General features: G+C 46.1%; 1 protein-coding gene across 1 annotated transcript; it reads left to right on the top strand.

Annotated features, from left to right (window-relative positions):
* The first annotated feature begins 1,182 nt into the window (after positions 1 to 1,182).
* On the top strand, positions 1,183 to 20,608 carry CDSN (corneodesmosin). The gene is made up of 8 exons (XM_086920694.1): positions 1,183 to 1,528; positions 10,245 to 10,298; positions 13,996 to 14,067; positions 14,163 to 14,882; positions 16,213 to 16,290; positions 16,468 to 16,605; positions 18,577 to 18,669; positions 19,934 to 20,608. The coding sequence occupies exons 1-7, from the start codon at positions 1,462 to 1,464 to the stop codon at positions 18,642 to 18,644; spliced, it is 1,197 nt and encodes a 398-aa protein (XP_086776820.1). The 5' UTR covers positions 1,183 to 1,461; the 3' UTR covers positions 18,645 to 18,669; positions 19,934 to 20,608.
* The last annotated feature ends 2,302 nt before the right edge of the window (positions 20,609 to 22,910 follow it).

The raw sequence follows: 22,910 nt of genomic DNA, 5'->3' as shown, positions 1-22,910 counted from the left end.
ACACAGTCAAACCATGTCAATTGGCTGACCAATTCTGAGCCTATTCCGCAGACCCTTTATATGTACACAGTCAGAACACTTCAACATGGCCGACCAATTCTGAGCCAATTCCGCAGACCCTTTATATGCACACAGTCAGACCACTTCAACATGGCCGACCTATTCAGAGCCAATTCCGCAGACCCTTTATATTCACACAGTCAGACCAATTCAACATGGCCGACCAATTCTGAGCCAATTCTGCAGACCCTTTATATGCACACAGTCAGACCACTTCAACATGGCCGACCAATTCTGAGCCAATTCCGCTGACTCTTTACATGTATACAGCCAGACTGCTTCAACATGGCTGACCGATTCTAACTCAATATTGCAGACTCCAATCAATCAATAAATCAATAATTTGTAAAGCGCACTATATACCCACGAGGGTCTCCATACACTGGGTGGGGGGGGGGGTTGCTACTGATTGAACAGCCTGGTCTTGGGTCTGTCGTACGCTCAGTGGGAGGGTGTTCCATGTCTTGACGGCGAGGTGGGAGAAGGATCTCCCGCCGGTGGTTGTTCTTTGGATGTGCGGGACGGTGGCGAGTGAGATGTTGTTGGAGCGTAGCTGGCGGTTGGGGATGTAGAAGGAGAGCCATCAGTTGAGGTAGGCTGGGCCGGTCTTGTGGAGTACCTTGTGTGTGTGGATGAGGAGCTTGAAGGATATCCTCTTGTTGACTCCCCAATAGCCTTTAAGAAGTAAACTTTGAGTATAAAAAACTGCTAACCTTGAACTTTTGGATTCCCACTACTTATCAGTGCTATATTATGTTACAATGTTTTATTGTGCAAATTCCGGTGTTTCCGATGCCCACCCTGGTGCTGGGTCGAATGCATCACAGCTTGGGGATGGGCTGGTCAATACCAGAGAGTACTCATGGGCCAGGACCTGGGTCGCACCCTGTGGGTGAGTTTTGTACCTCCTACTGTGCTCCAGAACTAGTTCACAGCATGCCCTGGGGAAGTGAGTTTAGAAAGCTGCAGTTTTCTCAAACCTGCTCATCGGGATGGGTGCCTCGAAAGTCAAGGCCCTTTCGGTCGTGGCTGAGAAATGCTGGCTCAGGAGTTCCAGCTCCACCATCCCACGCCCTCTCTCCGACTCATCCAGGCTCTTCCTGCCGCACCCACCTCATCCCTGAGGGAAGGGACGCAGAAACCTGGAAGAGAGAGCAACGTGACAAATCTCTGCACGCTGCTAGGTTGTTACGCGGGTGGAGCTCGAGATGATGTTGTCCCTCCACCGCCCACTGTGAGACATGCCCTGAGTGCTTTGTTTCGGGTGTGCCCACTATATATAGGGTACAGCACCTCAGGCCTGGTGAGGGCAGACATCCAGCAGCAGTGGAGGTGGTAGTGTGGGTCCTAGAAGGCTAGGGACGGTGACTCGCAGACCGCTTCGACAGCGATCCCCCCAACATGACTTCCCAACACGCGATCCTCCGGCCTTGGGTGGCGGTGTTCATCCTGGCCCTTGGTCTTGCAGGTGAGTGACTTTTAAAATTAATTACCTACGTTTTATTTAATCTGTTCTTAGAATGTTGTTTCTGAACAATACAAGCCCCAGTGTTACAATCCACACATATAAGCCAGCATTACTACTCTACACCACGACCCAGCAATACAATGCAACAAAGCAGTCCAACATTACAACATTACAAAAAATGTTTACAAGACACCATTATCTTGTGCTAGACACAATAACAGAATCACTTATTATATAGAGTGCAATCCACCCCACATTTAAGGGTACTGCTAGTCGCAGAGGAGTTCTGTTACCCTATAAAGGCGCAAGACTTTACGCTGACTTTTTTCATGAAGTTATGGATGGAGGGGACTTTAAACGTCTGTATACTGAAAGATGGGTGTATTTTATCATCATAAATGCATGTTCACACATCAACTTCCCTTATTCCTCTTTTACATCCTTAGGTCAAGGTTCTTATGAAAGAGACATTATATCTGCTGTTAGGTACAATCTATGTGGAATGTGCTGTGACTATAAACACTGATAGGTGGCGTTTGGTTGCAAAATACATTTTAAGCAGCTCGGTTGTCACTGTTGGAAGTAGCTGTAACTCAGACCCTATCCGGGCCTGGAGACATAGTGGACTAATGCGTCTACTATAGGGGCCTGTGTTCGACCTCATGGTCGCAGGTCCGCTCAAGCTTTCATCCTTCTGAGGTTGATAAAATGAGTACGGTTGAGTAACAATAAACATCTGTAATTTAGCACCAGGACACCCTTGAGTGAACGTGTGCTTTAGAAATTCACGCTATGTATCTCAGACCGCGGGTAAGATGGCGACAGCCGCCTTCTTTCACGTGATGAGCTCTGGCCCTGCGTTACTTACATTACTTACATCGTTCACAGTGCGCAGTGATTTTACGCCATTCAGACGTCTCTCATTGTTGACGTCACTTACATTTTGCACATCACTCACAAAGCTTGCGTCCCTCATGCTCCTGATATTACTGGCATCATGCTTATCACCCACATCACAATTCAGGAAAATCCCTTCACCTGTTCTTGAGTGGCACTGTCTCACATCCCTTCTTTCAAGAGCCATGAAACAAGCACAGGTGCGTTAGACCGCTCCATTCACCTGTGCACTTAGCGTTGGTATGAAAGGGCTGTGAGCAGTGAGTGCCCCACAGTCACAGTAAACCGCTGCTAAAGGATGCACATAGGTATCAGTGTGCCACAGCCTTTGGACAGTCCATATTAAAGGTTCCGGTGCCTCCAATAGAGTCCTCTTTTTGTTTCTATGTCAAAAGGTGGTCGGTGGCAAGAGAGGCTTCACTACAGTCCTCTTTTTGTTTTTATGTTAAAAGAAGGTCAGTGGGAAGAAAGCCTTTATTACAGTCCTCTTTTTGGTGCTATGTCAAAAGGTGGTTGGTGGCAAGAGAGCCTTCATTAGTCCTCTTTTTGTTTCAATGTCAAAAGAAGGTCAGTGGCAAGAGAGCCTTCATTAGTCCTCTTTTTATTTCTGTGTCAAAAGAAGGTCAGTGGCAAGAGAGCCTTCATTAGTCCTCTTTTTGTTTCTATGTCAAAAGGTGGTTGATGGCAAGAGAGCCTTCATTAGTCCTCTTTTTGTTTCTATGTCAAAAGAAGGTCAGTGGCAAGAGAGCCTTCACTAGTCCTCTTTTTGTTTCTATGTCAAAAGAAGGTCAGTGGCAAGAGAGCCTTCATTAGTCCAGTTTTTGTTTCTATGTCAAAAGGTGGTCAGTGGCAAGAGAGCCTTCATTAGTCCTCTTTTTGTTTCTATGTCAAAAGAAGGTCAGTGGCAAGAGAGCCTTCATTAGTCCTCTTTTTGTTTCTATGTCCAAAGAAGGTCAGTGGCAAGAGAGCCTTCTTTAGTCCTGTTTTTGTTTTTATGTCAAAAGGTTGTTGGTGGCAAGAGAGCCTTCAATAGTCCCATTTTGTTTATATGTCAAAAGAAGGTCAGTGGCAAGAGAGCCTTCACTAGTCCTCTTTTTGTTTCTATGTCAAAAGAAGGTCGGTGGTAAGAGAGCCTTCATTAGTCCTCTTTTTGTTTCTATGGCAAAAGAAGGTCGGTGGCAAGAGAGCCTTCATTAGTCCTCTTTTTGTTTCTATGTCAAAAGGTGGTCGGTGGCAAGAGAGCCTTCATTAGTCCGCTTTTTGTTTCTATGTCAAAAAAAGGTCAGTGACAAGAGAGCCTTCATTAGTCCTGTTTTGTTTCTATGTCAAAAGAATGTCAGTGGCAAGAGAGACTTCACTAGTCCTCTTTTTGTTTCTATGTCAAAAGAAGGTCAGTGGCAAGAGAGCCTTCATTAGTCCTCTTTTTGTTTCTATGTCAAAAGGTGGTCAGTGGCAAGAGAGCCTTCATTAGTCCTCTTTTTGTTTCTATGTCAAAAGAAGGTCAGTGGCAAGAGAGCCAAGTCTCAACATGGATGGACTGACCACAGCATGACTATCTCAACAATGATGGACTGAACACAGCATGACCGTCTCAACATTGATGGACTGAGCACAGCATGACCGTCTCAACATTGATGGGCTGACCACAGCATGACTATCTCAACACTGATGGACTGACCACAGCTTGACTGTCTCAACATTGATGGACTGACCACAGCATGACCGTCTCAACATTGATGGACTGACCACAGCATGACCGTCTCAACATTGATGGACTGACCACAGCTTGACTGTCTCAACATTGATGGACTGACCACAGCATGACCGTCTCAACATTGATGGACTGACCACAGCATGAGTATCTCAACATTGATGGAGTGTCCACAGCATTACTATCTCAACATTGATGGACTGACCACAGCATGACTATCTCAACATTGAAGGACTGACCACAGCATGACTGTCTCAACATTGATGGACTGACCACAACATGACTGTCTCAACATTGATGGACTGACCACAGCATGACTATCTCAACACTGATGAACTGACCACAGCATGCCTGTCTCAACATTGATGGACCGACCACAGCATGACCATCTCAACGATGATGGACTGTACAGAACAAGACTATCTCAACATTGACGGACTGACCACAGCATGACTATCTCAACATTGATGGACTGACCAAAACATGACTGTTTCAACATTGATGGACTGACCACAGCATGACTATCTCAACACTGATGGACTGACCAAAGCATGACTATCTCAACATTGATGGACTGACCACAGCATGCCCGTCTCAACATTGATGGACTGACCACAGCATGACCGTCTCAACATTGATGGACTGACCACAGCATGACCGTCTCAACATTGATAGACTGACTACAGCATGTGTATCTCAACATTGATGGAGTGTCCACAGCATGACTATCTCAACACTGATGGACTCACCACAGCATGACTATCTCAACATTGATGGACTGACCACAGCATGACTATCTCAACAATGATGGACTGACCACGGCATGACTATCTCAACACTGATGGACTGACCACAGCATGACTGTCTCAACATTGATGGACTGACCACAGCATGACTGTCTCAACATTGATGGGTTGACAACAGCATGCCTGTCTCAACACTGATGGACTGACCACAGCATGACTATCTCAACACTGATGGACTGACCACAGCATGACTATCTCAACATTGATGGACTGACCACAGCATGACTGTCTAAACATTGATGGACTGACCACAGCATGACCGTCTCAACATTGATGGATGGACCACAGCATGACCATCTCAACATTGATAGACTGACCACAGCATGAGTATCTCAACATTGATGGAGTGTCCACAGCATGACCATCTCAACGATGATGGACTGTACAGAACAAGACTATCTCAACATTGACGGACTGACCACAGCATGACTATCTCAACACTGATGGACTGACCACAGCATGACTATCTCAACACTGATGGACTGACCACAGCATGACTGTCTAAACATTGATGGACTGACCACAGCATGACGGTCTCAACATTGATGGATGGACCACAGCATGACCATCTCAACATTGATAGACTGACCACAGCATGAGTATCTCAACATTGATGGACTGACCACAGCATGACCATCTCAACGATGATGGACTGACCACAACATGACTGTCTCAACTTTGATGGACTGACCACAGCATGACTATCTCAACACTGATGGACTGACCACAGCATGACTATCTCAACATTGAGGGACTGACCACAGCATGACTGTCTCAACATTGATGGATGGACCACAGCATGACCATCTCAACATTGATAGACTGACCACAGCATGAGTATCTCAACACTGATGGACTGACCACAGCATGACCATCTCAACGATGATGGACTGTACAGAACAAGACTATCTCAACATTGACGGACTGACCACAGCATGACTATCTCAACAATGATGGACTGACCACGGCATGACTATCTCAACACTGATGGACTGACCACAGCATGACTGTCTCAACATTGATGGACTGACCACAGCATGACTATCTCAACATTGATGGACTGACCACAGCATGACTATTTCCACGTTGGTGGACTGCCCACAGCATAACTGCCTCAACGTTGATGGACTGACCACAGCATGACTGTCTCAACATTGATGGGCTGACAACAGCATGACAGTCTCAACCTTGATGGACTGACCACAGCATGACTATCTCAACACTGATGGACTGACCACAGCATGACCGTCTCAACATTGATGGACGGACCACAGCATGACCATCTCAACATTGATGGACTGACCACAGCATGAGTATCTCAACATTGATGGAGTGTCCACAGCATGACTATCTCAACATTGATGGACTGACCACAGCATGACTATCTCAACATTGATGGACTGACCACAGCATGACTATTTCCACATTGGTGGACTGCCCACAGCATGACTGCCTCAACGTTGATGGACTGACAACAGCATGACTGTCTCAACATTGATGGAATGACCACAGCATGACTATCTCAACAATGATGGACTGACCACGGCATGACTATCTCAACACTGATGGACTGACCACAGCATGACTATCTCAACATTGATGGACTGACTACAGCATGACTATTTCCACATTGGTGGACTGCCCAGAGCATGACTGCCATAACGTTGATGGACTGACCACAGCATGACTGTCTCAACATTGAATGGCTGACAACAGCATGACTGTCTCAACATTGATGGACTGACCACAGCATTACTATCTCAACACTGATGGACTGACCACAGCATGACTATCTCAACACTGATGGACTGACCACAGCATGACTGTCTCAACATTAATGGACTGACCACAGCATGACTATCTCAACATTGATGTACTGACCACAGCATGACCGTCTCAACATTGATGGACGGACCACAGCATGACCGTCTCAACATTGATGGACTGACCACAGCATGAGTATCTCAACATTGATGGAGTGTCCACAGCATGACTATCTCAACATTAATGGACTGACCACAGCATGACTATCTCAACACTGATGGACTGACCACAGCATGAGTATCTCAACATTGATAGACTGACTACAGCATGAGTATCTCATTATTGATGGACTGACCACAGCATGACCGTCTCAACATTGATGGACTGACCACAGCATGACCGTCTCAACATTGATGGACTGACCACAGCATGACCGTCTCAACTGATGGACTGACCACAGCATGAGTACCTCAACATTGATGGAGTGTCCACAGCATGACTATCTCAACAATGATGGACTGACCACGGCATGACTATCTCAACACTGATGGACTGACCACAGCATGACTATCTCAACATTGATGGACTGACTACAGCATGACTATCTCAACATTGATGGACTGCCCAGAGCATGACTGCCATAACGTTGATGGACTGACCACAGCATGACTGTCTCAACATTGATGGGCTGATTACAGCATGACTGTCTCAGCCTTGATGGACTGACCACAGCATAACTGTCTCAACATTAATGGACTGACCACAGCATGACTATCTCAACATTGATGTACTGACCACAGCATGACCGTCTCAACATTGATGGACGGACCACAGCATGACCGTCTCAACATTGATGGACTGACCACAACATGAGTATCTCAACATTGATGGAGTGACCACAGCATGACTATCTCAACACTGATGGACTGACCACAGCATGAGTATCTCAACATTGATGGAGTGTCCACAGCATGACCGTCTCAACATTGATGGACTGACCACAGCATGACTATCTCAACACTGATGGACTGACCACACCATGAGTATCTCAACATTTATGGACTGACCACAGCATGACCGTCTCAACACTGATGGACTGACCACAGCATGAGTATCTCAACATTGATGGAGTGTCCACAGCATTACCGTCTCAACATTGATGGACTGACCACAGCATGAGTATCTCAACATTGATGGAGTGTCCACAGCATGACTATCTCAACACTGATGGACTGACCACAGCATGACTATCTCAACATTGAAGGACTGACCACAGCATGACTGTCTCAACATTGATGGACTGACCACAGCATGACTATCTCAACACTGATGGACTGACCACAGCATGACTATCTCAACATTGATGGACTGACCACAGCATGACCGTCTCAACATTGATGGACTGACCACAGCATGAGTATCTCAACATTGATGGAGTGTCCACAGCATGACTATCTCAACACTGATGGACTGACCACAGCATGAGTATCTCAACATTGATGGAGTGTCCACAGCATGACCGTCTGAACATTGATGGACTGACCACAGCATGAGTATCTCAACATTGATGGAGTGTCCACAGCATGAGTATCTCAACATTGATGGACTGACCACAGCATGAGTATCTCAACATTGATGGACTGACCACAACATGACCATCTCAATGCAGCTGGACTGTCCACAGCACAACTCTCTGTACATTAACAGACTGTCCACAGCATGCCCATCTCAACGATGATGTACTGACCGCAGCATTTATTTATTTATAAAGTTTTATATAGTGCGAACATGACCCTAGAGGGTATCATAGCGCTTTTCATTACACCATTCAGAAACTAGATGGTTGAGGGGTAATATACATACTGTCAATATTCGACATTCAACACAAAAAGAGGTAGACAGTGGTATATAAGATAACATATGTTGCTAACAGTCACGTATGATTTAAAGTCTTAGGATGTGAATTTATTCATTAGAAGCATTTTTACTTCTTCTTTGAAGGAGGATGAAGGCGGGATTCTGCATACATCTGGTGGTAAAGAGTTCCAAATCTTTGGTGCGATACCTGAGTATGGTTCTGCAACACGTTCTATTTTTGTGGAAGGATTGTGGTTTCAGTAGTAGTGAAATTGTGCTTCGCGAATGTCTTCAACCTCCCGACAGCTCTAGCTTTTGTGTTAAGTACCTGGGGGTTTCGAGATGCAGGGCTTTATGGGTCCTGCAGGCGATCTTTAGTAGTATTCTTGCCTCTTAAGGTAGCCAGTTAGTTCTTTCAAGGTTGGAGCATGACCAACTCAACTTTGCTGGACTATCCACAGCATGACCATCTCAACGTTGATGGACTGTACACAACAAGACTATCTCCAGTGGTGGCTGGCAACTACGGCAAGGGGAGGGGCGGCCATTTGGGTGGTGGTGCATAAAATAAATACATTAGTACTGTATTGGAAAAAATCTTCTAAATAAAAACTTTTTGAAAAAAAAAAAAGTTACTTACCGTGCTTGCTGCATGACATGTCCCCCTTGCTCCAGTCTTCTCTTCTGACGTCAAGTCCAGGGCCACAGCTAACTCCCTTAACCAATACTGGCATTGCTCTCATGGTGTTAACTAGCATGAGAGCAGCGCCAGGATTGGAGGGAGCAGCCTTTCTCAGTGCTCTCAGAGCTCTGGAGACCAGTTCTCCCTCAGCTGGGTTAAAGAGGCTTCAAGTGTGCATGTCTGGCTGGCCATCGCAAGACGGCCGTCAAAAGAGACATGCGCACTTTAAACTAGTGCCTAGGCAGCCCACCCTCCTCCCTGCTGCGGCTGCCACCCAGAAGGACCCGCTACGTCCTGACAGTCGGTTTGGGACAGGTTGACGAAAAATAAAATGGTAATGACTTAACTTCATTACCATTTTATTTTTTGCCTCTGGGGCTTTTCTGGGTGCATTTTTGCGGGCAACGCCCCTCCATGCGAATGGAGGAACGACCCCTGACTATCTCAACCTTGATGGACTGAGGGCAATCCATTCCATCTAGCTTCATGCCTATGGGTGGAAAAACCTGAGCGTTTACTTTTTGGTCAGTTTTGCTATAGCTCAAATTTGGCCCAAGGCACCAGAGTCCTTTGCATGAGCACCAGCTTACACTGCACAAGGTCAGATTTTAATTTTTTTTGTATACGGGCTCGGTGAGATTAAGCATAAACGCGAGTATACCAAATTCAGGTGGAAGGCTCCTGATTCTTTTAGACAAAATCGGTTTCATTTTAGCCGTCTCCCACTTGAAATTGTGTCTGCTTCAATAAAAACCTATCGGGAAAATACAGTCTCCCACATTTTTTTTCAAAATCTCTGTATTTCTTATTTGAAATTGTTGGCATGCACGGGATAAGCCACTAGACGTTGAGCTGCTACCGGGGCTCAGATCTAGTTCCCCAAGTCCACGGTCAGCAGCTCATCGTCTCCAGTGATATAAGCTAGCACAGACCTCAAACTCACTGAATGCTCTCACTGTTAAAACTCACTGAATTCCTGTATTTTGTTTCCTTTACCAGACTCAGCTTCCATCCAGGGGATCCAACCATGCCGAAGCCCGTTCGACACATCAGGTGAGTCTTCATCAGGGCAAACCTTACCCTGCTGGAAGAGACCCTCTAGTACGGTGCCATTGCATTGCCTCTATTACGTTGTTACAAAATGGCCGCCTTTCATAAAGTTAAATCACGCAGTGTCTACGTGGTTATGATAAGATGGTCAAATCTAATACGGTGACACTGCATTGCCTCTATTACCCTGTTACAAGATGGCCGCCTTTCAGACAGTGGAATCACACAGTCTCTATGTGGTTGTGATAAGGGATCACTGACTAAATATCGAGGGACAAAATATAGACTACCCACAATATCAATGCCAAAATATCGACAGACAAAATATTGAATTCCTATCTACAAACAGGTATGTACCAAAATATCGGATCCAAAATATCGTTTGAAAAAATATACTTTGTAAAAATATTGAATTTCTTAAAAATAATGTAAAATTTAAAAAGTATTAAAAATAAATAGCTAAAATATACTTAAAAATACTTAAATAACCTTAAAATAATTAATGTAACTTATAAAAAAAAATATACAATCATATCTGTTAAAACATATATATATATATATATATTAACATAATATTAATAAAAAATACACAATATTATTACCGTAGGATAGCAGGAGTGTAAAAATTACTATTCCCACTCCTGGAAGCGCAACAGTAGGGAAAGCGTTGGATAGCGAAGAGGTAAAAATTACTATTCCCACTCCAAAGAGTGCAACAGTAGGCAAAGCGTTGGATAGCGTAGGGGTAACAATTAATATTCCCACTCCAGAGAGTGCAACAGTAGGGAAAGCGTTGGATAGCGTAGGGGTACAAATTACTATTCCCACTCCAGAGAGTGCAACAGTAGGGAAAGCGTAGGATAGCGTAGGGGTACAAATTACTATTCCCACACCAGAGAGTGCAACAGTAGGGAAGGCGTTGGATAGCGTAGGGGTAAAAATTACTATTCCCACTCCAGAGAGTGCAACAGTAGGGAAAACATTGGATAGCGTAGGGGTAAACATTACTATTCCCACTCCAGAGAGTGCAACAGTAGGGAAGGCGTTGGATAGAGTAGGGGTAAACATTACTATTCCCACTCCAGAGAGTGCAACAGTAGGGAAGGCGTTGGATAGCGTAGGGGTAAAAATTACTATTCCCACTCCAGAGAGTGCAACTGTAGGAAAAGCGTTGGATAGCCTAGGGATAAAAATTACTATTCCCACTCCAGAGAGTGCAACAGTAGGGAAAGTGTTGGATAGCGTAGGGGTAAAAATTAATATTCCCACTCCAGAGAGTGCAACAGTAGGGAAAGCGTTGGATAGCGTAGGGGTACAAATTACTATTCCCACTCCAGAGAGTGCAACAGTAGGGAAAGCGTTGGATAGCGTAGGGGTACAAATTACTATTCCCACTCCAGAGAGTACAACAGTATGGAAAGCGTTGGATAGCGTAGGGGTAAAAATTACTATTCCTACTCCAGAGAGTGCAACAGTAGGGAAGGCGTTGGATGGCGTAGGGGTAAAATTTACTATTCCCACTCCAGAGAGTGCAACAGTAGGGAAAACATTGGATAGCGTAGGGGTAAACATTAATATTCCCACTCCAGAGAGTGAAACTGTAGGAAAAAGCGTTGGATAGCCTAGGGATAAAAATTACTATTCCCACTCCAGAGAGTGCAACAGTAGGGAAAGCGTTGGATAGCGTAGGGGTAAAAATTACTATTCCCACTCCAGAGAGTACAACAGTAGGGAAAGGGGAACATCCTTTACAATGCAACTTTTACCACGCAGTGCCTTTACGACGCAACTTTTACAACGCAAACCATTACAACGCATTGCCCTGGGGGGCGCTCTAGGATAGGGAATACGTTTAATTTACTATCCAACACCTTCCCTAGTGTCCACCGGGACTGGTGTTGGAATAGTAAATTAAACTTTTCACTATCCAGCACCCCAAAGCGCTATGCGTTGTAAAGGTTTTCGTTGTATAAACCGCGTTGTAAAGGCATGCATGATAAAAGCATGCGTTGTAATGTCATACATCCGTAGGGAAAGCGTTGGATAGCGTAGGGGTAAAAATTACTATTCCCTCTCCAGTGAGTGCAACAGTAGGGAAGTGTTGGATAGCATAGGGGTAAATGTTACTATTCCGACTCTAGTGAAAATAAATTAATATAATTCACATAATTATCAATGAATCAATAAATAAAAATGAATTACCAATTAAGAATTAATTAATTACCAATTAAAAATTAATTAACAATGTATTCAAAATAAATACCAATAAATACATTTACATATTCAATTAATTATAATTAAATTACTTCCCACCCTATTCCCCTATAAACCCACAACCCGCTACAGAAAATACATTAATATTATTCACATAATTATCAATTAATCAATTAATAAAAAATAATTATCAATTAGGAATTAATTAATTACCAATTAAAAATTAATTACCAATTTATTCAAAATAAATACCAATAAATACATTTACATATTTAATTAATTATAATTAAATTACTCCCCACCCTATTCCCCTATAAACCCACAACCCGCTACAGAAAATAAATGAATATTATTCACATAACTATCAATTAATCAATTAATAAAAATTAATTATCACTTAAGAATTAATTAATTACCAATTAAAAATTAACAATGTATTCAAAATAAATACCAATAAATTAATTACCATATTTAATTAATTATAATTAAATTACTTCCCACCCTATTTCCCTATAAACCCACAACCCGCTACAGAATTAAATTACGCAAAAATTAAATAACATAAAATTAATTTCTTACAATAAATTACAAAAAAATATACACTTTTCACACATATACTAACATACAAAACACTGAAAAAATTCAATATTATTAAAAATTAGATATTTTTAATAACCTATATTATGTACTTCGATATTTTGACTGTCTATATTTTTAAAATCGATATTACATTACTTACCTTCAAAACGATATTTTTGATGTCTATATTCTGTCCATTCGATATTTTGTCCACTCTATATTTTGAAGTCGATATTTGTGTTACTCGATATTTTGGAATCGATATTTTGACCATATACCTGTGATAAGATGGTCACATCTAATACGGTTACATTACATTGCCTCTATTACCCTGTTGCAAAATTGCCGCCTTTCAGACAGTGCAATCACACAGTCTCTATGTGGCTGTGATAAGATGAAAGGCAGCCATCTTGTAACAGGGTAATAGAGGCAATGCAATTTCACCATATGAGATGTGACCATCTTACCACAACAACATAGAGGCTGTTTGATTCTACTGTATGAAAGGCGGCCATCTTGTAACAGGGTAATAGAGCCAGTGCAATGTCACTATATTAAATGTGACCATTGTGATAAGATGGTGACATTGCATTCCCGCTATAATCCTGTTACAAGATGGCCGCCTTTCATTCGGTTACATCACATGGTCCTGATTGCTTGTGTCATGATGGTCGCCCTTCAAATCCCTTTATCATAGTATTAGCACAGCATATGCAGTAGAATGTCCTCAAAGTATCTACACGTCATCTCGACTGCTTGTGTCGCGAGTGTCCCCTTTGTACCCCCTTATCATGGAGTTAGTACGGTGTCTGTAGTAGCATGTCCTTCAAGATATCATCACATTGTCTCAATGGGCAGGTGACTGTGTTGATGAAAGCACTGATCTCCTTTCTGCATCTTCACGCAGGTCTCCTTGATCACCTCCCAGTGTGCAAAGACCAGAGTGGTGCGTCCCATGGTTCCAGCTCCTCCAACTCAGGTAGGTTCGGACACGAGAAGGCGGAGCCCGGTGCGGTAGGGGCTGCAGAGGCCGAGTAGTGATACTGTCCATCTCTCTTTACTTGTTTCCTGCAGGCTCTGCTGGTTCATCTGAATATGGCACTGTGGTATTCGGCGGTGGTGGTGGTGGTGGTGGCGGTGGTGGCGGTGGCGGCAGCTCGTCTGTGATCAGTGGCGGATCCTCTGGGTCTTCGAACACCATCATCAGTGGGGGGTCTTCAAGTTCTTCACACACCATTATCCGTGGTGGATCCTCTGGGTCCATCGGCATGATGCAACCCAGTGGGGGATCTCAAGGAGGTGGAGTGGTGGTCTCAGGTGGAGGCTCTCAAGGTTCCCGCCAGCCTGGAAGCGGGGTGGTGTACATCTCAGGTGGAAGTGCTGGTGGAAGTGCTGGCGGTGGTGTTGGATCTTCCCAGTGGGCTGGTGCTGGTGTGGGCGGTGGTGGAGGATCTTCCCAGTGGGCTGGTGCTGGCGGTGGTGTGGGCGGTGGTGGAGGATCTTCCCAGTGGGCTGGTGCTGGTGTGGGCGGTGGTGGAGGATCTTCCCAGTGGGCTGTGGGGCATGGAGGCAGCTCCTCGTCTGGGTCGTCCATCTCTTCTGGCAGCAGCGGTGGATCTTCTGGCGGCTCCTGGGCAGGTGGTGTGGGATCTAACCAGGCCGGAAACAGAGGGGGCAGTTCTGGCTCTGTCGCCTCATCAGCCATTGGCGGAGGATCATTTGTCCACTCACAAGGAATGGGCGGAGGAATGCAGCAGCAGTTCCCAGGTGGATCTTCGTCAGGGGGAAGCTCAGGTGAGTCCTATCACGAGAAACATGAACAAACACTTCCAAAAGCAAGCATGCGCTGAAGCGTGTGGGCAGCCCCTCCGCAGGTATCAGGCAGAGTGATGTCACCATCCATCATACTGTATAGTGAGGACACAATCCCTTCTCCTCAAGAAATCCACTGACCACAACAGTACACCCCCTTCCATGCCTCAGTAATCCCTACTGACGTCAACAGTACTCCCCTGCTGTTCCTCAGTTCTACCCATATAATGTCCCTGCCCCTCTAGGCTTCTCCAGACTATGTCAGAATGCAAAGTTGCCCTTCATGGATCATTTATTGATGTCACAGTCCACTGTTGGCCGTCATGATTTATCTAGCGACGTCAAGGCCACGGCTGTCCATCATGATTGATGTAGTGATGTCACAGTCCATGGTTGTTTGTCATGATTCACATAGTAATTTAACAATCTATGATTTTCCAACCTGACTGATTTAGTGATGTCACAGTCCATAGCTGCCCATCATGATTGATATAGTGATGTCACAGTCCTTGGTTGTCCAGCATGACTGATTTAGTGATGTCACAGTCCATGATTTTCCATCCTGGCTGATTTAGTGATGTCACAGTCCATAGCTGCCTATCATTATTCTTCTAGTGACGTCACAGTCCACCATTGTCCATGATGATTCATCCAGTGATGTCACATTCAACTGTTGTTCATCATGGTTGTTTTAGTGATGTCACAGTCCATAGCTGCCCATCAGGATTCATCTAGGGATGTCACACTACACGGTTACCTTTTAGGGATCACACGGCATGTCACAACCCACTGCTGTCCTCCAGGATTCCCTCAATGACGTCTCGATACCCAGCATGGGCCAGGCCCTTCTGGTTCCCTGTGTGAGTGCCCGGCTCTCTCCTCACTACATTAATTTTAATGAGTGTGATTACTCGAGGCACACATTATGTGGTTTCGAAACTTGATACCTTTCTGGAGTAAGCCTGAGTATGTGATTTACTACACCAGGAGACACAAGCATACCCAGGCAGTGGCAGATCTCATCACGGTGCAGTAAGGTCTAAAGCACCGGGACACCAGAGTCCACAGCACTACTGACCGCACATACCTTCGAGTAGCCCCATTGCCATAAGACCCTGAGACAAGGTCTCACACCGCCTCTAACCAGCAGCTACTCACCAAGGCTCCTCCATAAACACTGCCATACCTCCATACTCAACCTGTGCCCCCCAAAGACCACCCGGCCGTACCTAACACCGACTGCCCAGCCCTTTCACATTCCTCTCACCTAGCCCTCATACAAAACAAGTCATCTCTGCTCTTCTCTCCGCAGGAGCTGTTCGCGCCGAAGATGTCCCCGTGTCCATTGGCTGTAAAAAGAAAGGTCAACAAGGATCACCTAGCAATGGAGGTACGTTCAGAAGCGTGGTAATTACAGACCGTCCAGACCCCTGCTTAAGAACTCTGCTCATAATAGGAATACAGCAGGCTGTGCACTGGCTCGACACTGGCCATGCTCACGTTTGATGGTCTAAGCCCTAAACCAGGAGGCCCCTCACTCATTGGCTATCTTACATGTCACTCACAGGGGGAAGCGGTCCCAGCCAGTGGCAAGTTTCGGATCAAGGATCGTCAAATCTCCAACAGATCTTACAAGGCTCCCGTGGATCGTCCGGAACTGGTGGAGGAGGACAAATGCAACCTGGCGGCCAGCAGGTCAACCAAGGTACGTGAAGTCCAGGGGTTGGGGGTTCACCTTCAGAGCAAATGACAGACCTAAGATGGACAGCGAGTGCAGGTAGTTTATGAAATGAGATGGGGCTGTGGTGTAGAGACCACTGTCAGGGGGAATCTACAGGAGAGTGAGGCACCACCAGGGGGAATCTACAGGAGAGATAGAAACCACCAGGAGAATCTACAGGAGAGCGAGAAACCACCAGGCGGAATCTACATGAGAGATAGAAACCACCAGGAGAATCTACAGGAGAGCGAGAAACCACCAGGGAATCTATAGGAGAGTGAGACACCACCAGTGGGAATCTACAGGAGAGCGAAGCACCATCAGGGTTAATCTACAGGAGAGTGAGGAAATACCAGTGGGAATCTACGAGAGTGAATCACCATTAGGTGGATTCTGCCGGAGATTGAGACACAACCAGATGGAATCTACAGCTGAGTAAGACACCACCAGGGGGAATCTACAGGAGAGTGAGACAATACCAGTGGGAACCTGGGAAAGGGTGAAATAAAGAGTGAGACACCAACAGGGGTAATCACAAGAGAGAGAGAGACCACCAGGTGGAATTTACAGGAGAGCGAAGCACCATTAGGGGGAATCTACATGTGAGTGAGGAAATACCAGTGGGAATCTACGAGAGTGAATCACCATTAGGTGGAATCTGCTGGAGACTGAGACACAACCAGATGGAATCTACAGCTGAGTGAGAGACCACCAGGGGGAATTTACAGGAGAGTGAGACAATACCAGGAGAAATCTACAAGAGTAAGGCACCGTCAGGTGGGATCTACAGGAGAGTGAGACACCAGCAGGGGTAATCTACAGAAGAGTGAGACACCAGCAGGGGTAAGCTATAGGAGAGTAAGACACCACCAGCGGGACTCTATAGGTGAGTGAGACATCTGAGAGAACATGTTTCCAGATAGAACAGAAAACATGTCTCTGTGGGCGGACTCTGGTGAACCTGCTTACACATTGCCCCAAGGTACCGGTGTCACTGGCTACCAGGGTCATCTCCAGTGAATCCTCGGTCAGCAGCAGCCAGCGAGGCCTGTACGAACACACATCGACCTGCACTTCTTTGCCCTACTCCATATCTGTGAGGTCGTCTAAAGCCACGCAAAGTGGCTACGCGACACCTCATATATTTGGTGGTTTGCCCTGCCGGAGTGTCACAAAAAGAGATGCTCAGGCAGTGTAAGAAGCTCATAAATATGCCCTGGTGTGTGATGCACAAAGTTGTGGTGAGTGACCTCCAGAAGTAAAGCCACAGTGTCCCAAGTGACCTCAGACAGACCACAACACCCAGCTGAGGTCTGTAACGGATGGGGGTGGGCGAGCATTTCATCAACCACGGAACTCTCTACCCCAGATTTCTGACAAGTTGACAAGCTTCAAATATTTTTTTTAAAAGCGAAAATGTTGATATTCTTGCAAAGTCACAGCTCCTCGAAGCCTCGTCAGCCCCGTTTGAGTCACCAGTGAACACCGTCCACCATGCGCCGTCCTCCCCCCTAAAAATACATGAAATAATTAAAATCTGACTTCTGAAATCCAGCCCCCTCGACCCTTCTTGTAGACTCCCCCCCCCTTCCAAGGATTCACATGAGTTGGGGGTGCATGGTCACCCCCACACTCAGCCAGTACCAGAGCGCATGGGTCACAGCCACACATGCCTGCCATGCCCTCACCGGATGAGGTCACCAGTCACACCGGACATGATGTAATATAGCAAGACATCATGGACAAGTTACTGAGTACCAGATTCCTCAAATCTGCGGGGGGGGGCGGGGCAATTGCTTTCCAAGAACAATGATGGTTTAATTACAGTTAATTACCATTTGGTACCCAGGACTTGGCGCCATGGCAGCCCACCGGGTGAGGGGAGTAGGTTGAGGGGGGCGCGTTCACCTGTCCTGAAGCCACAACTAACGTATGTTTAATTTTCTTCCTCCACAGGATCCAACGTTGGTGCAGGCACCGGAGGCTTCCCGCAACAGAACCAGAACGCTGCAAAGACCGGCTAGGGGCCACGACCCCACCACCCCTAAGGTACAGCACCAGCACTGGCGGCCGGCCCAGGGCTCACCTGGGAATCTAGAGACGGTGAAGGCCCAAGGGAGGGTGGAGTGGCTGTAGTGAGGGGATTCAGCCCTTGGCACACTGTCAACATCACCAACCACACCCCGTCCGTCCGACCAGGCCTGCACGAGTTCACTCCTCATGGAAGCAAGTGTTTGTAAGGGGCCCATGGGTCAGTCACCTCACTCTGCCATGCACCCTTCCCTTACGGCAGGTCCACTGTGCCACACACTCCGGGGCGCTGGACCCCAGAACTGAGTGTGCCACAGACGCCCCTGCTAGCCTTTCACCCCTCTACATTTCAGAACCACCTCCACCGCCAAAGACCCTGGTGTGATGCACACGAGTTGGGCACAGCCCTGTTCTCCATTTGTCCATCGCTGAGTGGTCCAGACCCTGTTTGACATCTTAAGCTCTTCGTCACAGACCCTTTGCCACAGACACAACACAACCAGTTTGCCAGGGTTCTCCATGGACCCTGCTGTGACACAGGCCCCTGTTTCACTTCCATCCTTAATCACAGACTGAAGTTTGACGCACACCCTTAATCTCCACAGACCTACAGTTTAATGCACGCCTTGTTCTCCACAGACACTCGCCAGTTTACAACAGACCCAAGTTTGACGCACTCCCTTAATTACCACAGACCTACAGTTTAATGCACGCCTTGTTGTCCACAGACCCAAGTTTCAGACACTTGCCAGTTTACAACAGACCCAAGGATGACGCACTCCCTTAACTTCCACAGACCTACAGTTGACACACACCCTTGATCTTCCCAAGCCTACAGTTGACGCACACCCTTGATCTTCCCAAGCCTACAGTTGACGCACACCCTTGATCTTCCCAAGCCTACATTTGACGCACACCCTTGATCTTCCCAAGCCTACAGTTGATGCACACCCTTGATCTTCCCAAGCCTACAGTTGACGCACACCCTTGTACTTCCCAAGCGTACAGTTGATGCACACCCTTGACCTTCCCAAGCGTACAGTTGACGCACACCCTTGATCTTCCCAAGCCTACAGTTGACGCACACCCTTGATCTTCCTAAGCCTACAGTTGACGCACACCCTTGACTCCACACACCTACAGTTGACGCACAGCTCAGTTTGACGAACACCTTTGACCTCATTAGACCTGTAGTTGAGTCCCACCTTTGGTCTCCACTGATGTGCAGTTGACGCACACCCCAGTTTGCCTGGATTTAACTGACGGTATTTCTCATCCACAGGTTCTCTCAGCTTTTCCCGAACAGCGGCTCACTTTTGGCAGGAAGACGCACGACTCACGCCAGGCTAAGGACTTGAGACAAAGCAAGGTCTGGCCGTTCCAGCACAGCCTCTAGAAGCCTTGTCATAGCGCTTTTGACACGCAAGCACAGGACCACTGTGACAGCTCCCAAACATCAGCGGCCACTGGAGAGCGGTTATCGACTATGGGAGGTTGGCTGAAGACCGCCTGGTGTGCCCCCAGGCTGCACCAGCAGAAAATATGAAAAGAGAATGGGGCCAGTAACCGGAGAAGAAAAGCGAGAGAACCGACAGGGTTCTTACATTTGTAAAATAGTTTAAAATTAATGACAATTGAACTCACAAGTGGGCACGGTTCCTCCGGGTGTGCTGAAGTTCTCCATGCCACCGGCAGGCTTCCTAGAAGCCCACCAGAGTCTCTGCGGGTGATGTGGGGTGCCTAACACCATTGGTAAAAGTCTTGGCTCCCCCTGCTGCATTTACAGAGCCCCAAAACCACAGAGATTGACCCCAAAGATGGTGCCCCGCGGCAGCAGGAGAGTGCCGCGCTGGGGTTCCTTGCCTCACTGCGCTTCATCGTTTTCATGTTTTATAAAGATTTTCTACCTTAAATTATCTGATTTTACTCTGAATAAAATGTGTGCGCTTCGACAGAAGTCTTCTGTTTTGTGCTGCGATCAATCACCATGAGTAGTGTTGCTGCTGAACAGGGGGGTAGTTTGGTTTGTAAGGTTGGGGGGGTGAGCTCCAGATTTTCCAACTATTACGCTGGTTCATAAGGGTCATTTAATAAAATCAGGCAGAGCAGCAGCCAGAAACGCTGCGCTCCGTAACATGAAGAGGGCAGGAGAGCTCTATGGCTCTATCCTCCCCTCTCCCCAGCGCTGGCACATGGTCGGGCGCCACACGTCATGAACACACCTTTGTACCTTAGTGTGTGGGTGAGGCTAGCATAGGCTTTGTAGTGGAAGGAAAACTTTCCAGTACAAATAACTATGCTTGGACTAACTTTAGAACTTTTCCCACTTTGTATGTGTGCTCTACACTGCAGCAGGCATGCGAAGTCAGAAAAGAAAAAAAAGAGAAATAAAGCATTTGAAAGGAGTATTTGAAATGGGCGTTATTTTATTACGCAAAACTCTGTCTGCTTTTTAGGTTTCACCTGCACAGAGCTTGCGCTGTGCTTGATAAATCTATTGTTTTTAACATAAACTTAAAACGTACTTACATCCCACCTACTCCCTTTCACAGCTTTTCAATGGTTCCTGTGACTGCCACTTATCATTCCTCCATTTTTATAGGCTGTGGCATATTTTCCTGCATTAACCAATGCTTGTTCCTTATCTGCTTCTCTTATCAGTTTCCCATCCGAAATACTGATAACATCCGCTTTGTTGGAACAATATTTTCATAAAGCTTTGCTTTTTACTCATGTAGAATATTTATATAACAATTTATCACTCAGCGAGATTAAGTGATTTGCACAGAATCACAGCTCTCGAGTCAGCAGCTCTGGCTGTTGCGTCACATCCCCTCCACTCTTGTGTTATCTGTCAGGGAGCTCTTTCCTTCTCCCGGACGATGATTAACGAAAACAGCTCATCAATCATTACATTGGCGAAACTGATGCATTACCAATGCTTGTTTTAGTCGATATGGTTTTGCGTCAAAAACCTTGGGTGACTGCATGTGAACGGCCATGCACCACCCTTGGAACACCCCGTTGGCACCAAGTAAGGCAAAGCAGCGCTAGGCACTTTTTAACATTACTTTCAAGTAAATTTCACAGCGCAATGGGGAAAGAAGATTTCTTGTCGGTGTAAGTCACTTTTGGGACACAATCATGGCCAAAATCATAGTAAATATACATCCTAATGTTAACACACATTATACGACAAGCAGGAGGACCGCGAGGCGTTTAGGAGCCAGTGGAAATGGAGAGGAATGCGGATTGGTAGGGGTGCTAAGTGAGAAAACACATTATTTTGTGAAATGACAACCATTTTTTTTATTCGTTTTTGAGTGTGTGAGTGTGTGAGTGTGTGAGTGAGTGAGTGAGTGAGTGAGTGAGTGTGTGTGTGTGTGTGTGTGTGTGTGTGTGAGAGTGAGTGAGTGAGTGAGTGTGTGAGTGTGTGTGTGATTGTGTGAGTGAGTGTGTGTGAGTGAGTGTGTGTGTGTGTGTGTTTTTTTCATCTGTGTAATCATTCCTGGCTAAACCCGACTGAATCCACCTCCACCCAACTATTTATCACAAAATACATTTATTAGGGGTGTGTTCCACCCAAACAGCCCCCTGAGGTTATGCCCCTGGTGCTGTGAAACCAATCGTCTTCCTTCTCATTTTTAAAGTTCATGCGGACGCCACCACCAGCCTTGTGCTCCTCGACAGGTGTAGTCTCGTGAATCATTTCGCGCCTGGCATTATGGTACCTGTAGTCAGTCTCAAGCCTTCCTGTCTGCAGGTTCATCGGGGTCATGTCAGACAAGTTTATCTTCTCTGAAGCTCATGAGAGAAACACAGCACTTAATACATGGATGCAACTGCAGTGCAATCATTCACGAGGCAAGTGAGTGCCTCACACGTGGGAATCAGCAGGCCCCCCCACACCCATGACATGTGTTTACAAGAAGGCCGCGTGGCTGCCCCTCACTGGTGGGGACCAGCAGGACCTCAGACACCCATCCAGGGGCTTTACTAAAAAGTCTGGCTGCACCATATTCAAACAAAAAAAAAAGACTGAAATTCACCAGTTGTAGTTTGCTGCGCGAACTAGAACTTGTGCCCCAACCGTGACCCTTGTTATCATCAATGCTGTCACTGGAGATGTCACCAGTGATGTAATCAATGAAGTCATTGAATATATCATAAGTGCTGCAATCTATGGGGTTATAAGCACAGGTCTTGCGTCTCTTATTGCAAACAGGCCTACAGTGCCGTGTGTCAGGGCATTTTTAAGC

The sequence above is a fragment of the Lissotriton vulgaris genome, chromosome 5 (assembly GCF_964263255.1).
Source record: "Lissotriton vulgaris chromosome 5, aLisVul1.2, whole genome shotgun sequence".
Taxonomy (NCBI): Eukaryota; Metazoa; Chordata; class Amphibia; order Caudata; family Salamandridae; genus Lissotriton; species Lissotriton vulgaris.
Note: the sequence above shows the minus strand (reverse complement) of the source record. Positions and strands in the feature narration are given on the sequence as shown.

Excerpts from the sequence above, each read along its gene's own strand:
- CDSN (XM_086920694.1), top strand. The coding sequence starts at position 1,462 with ATGACTTCCCAACACGCGATCCTCCGGCCTTGGGTGGCGGTGTTCATC. Across the intron at positions 1,529-10,244 it reads CCTGGCCCTTGGTCTTGCAG|ACTCAGCTTCCATCCAGGGG; the intron begins GTGAGTGACTTT and ends TTCCTTTACCAG. Across the intron at positions 14,068-14,162 it reads TTCCAGCTCCTCCAACTCAG|GCTCTGCTGGTTCATCTGAA; the intron begins GTAGGTTCGGAC and ends TGTTTCCTGCAG.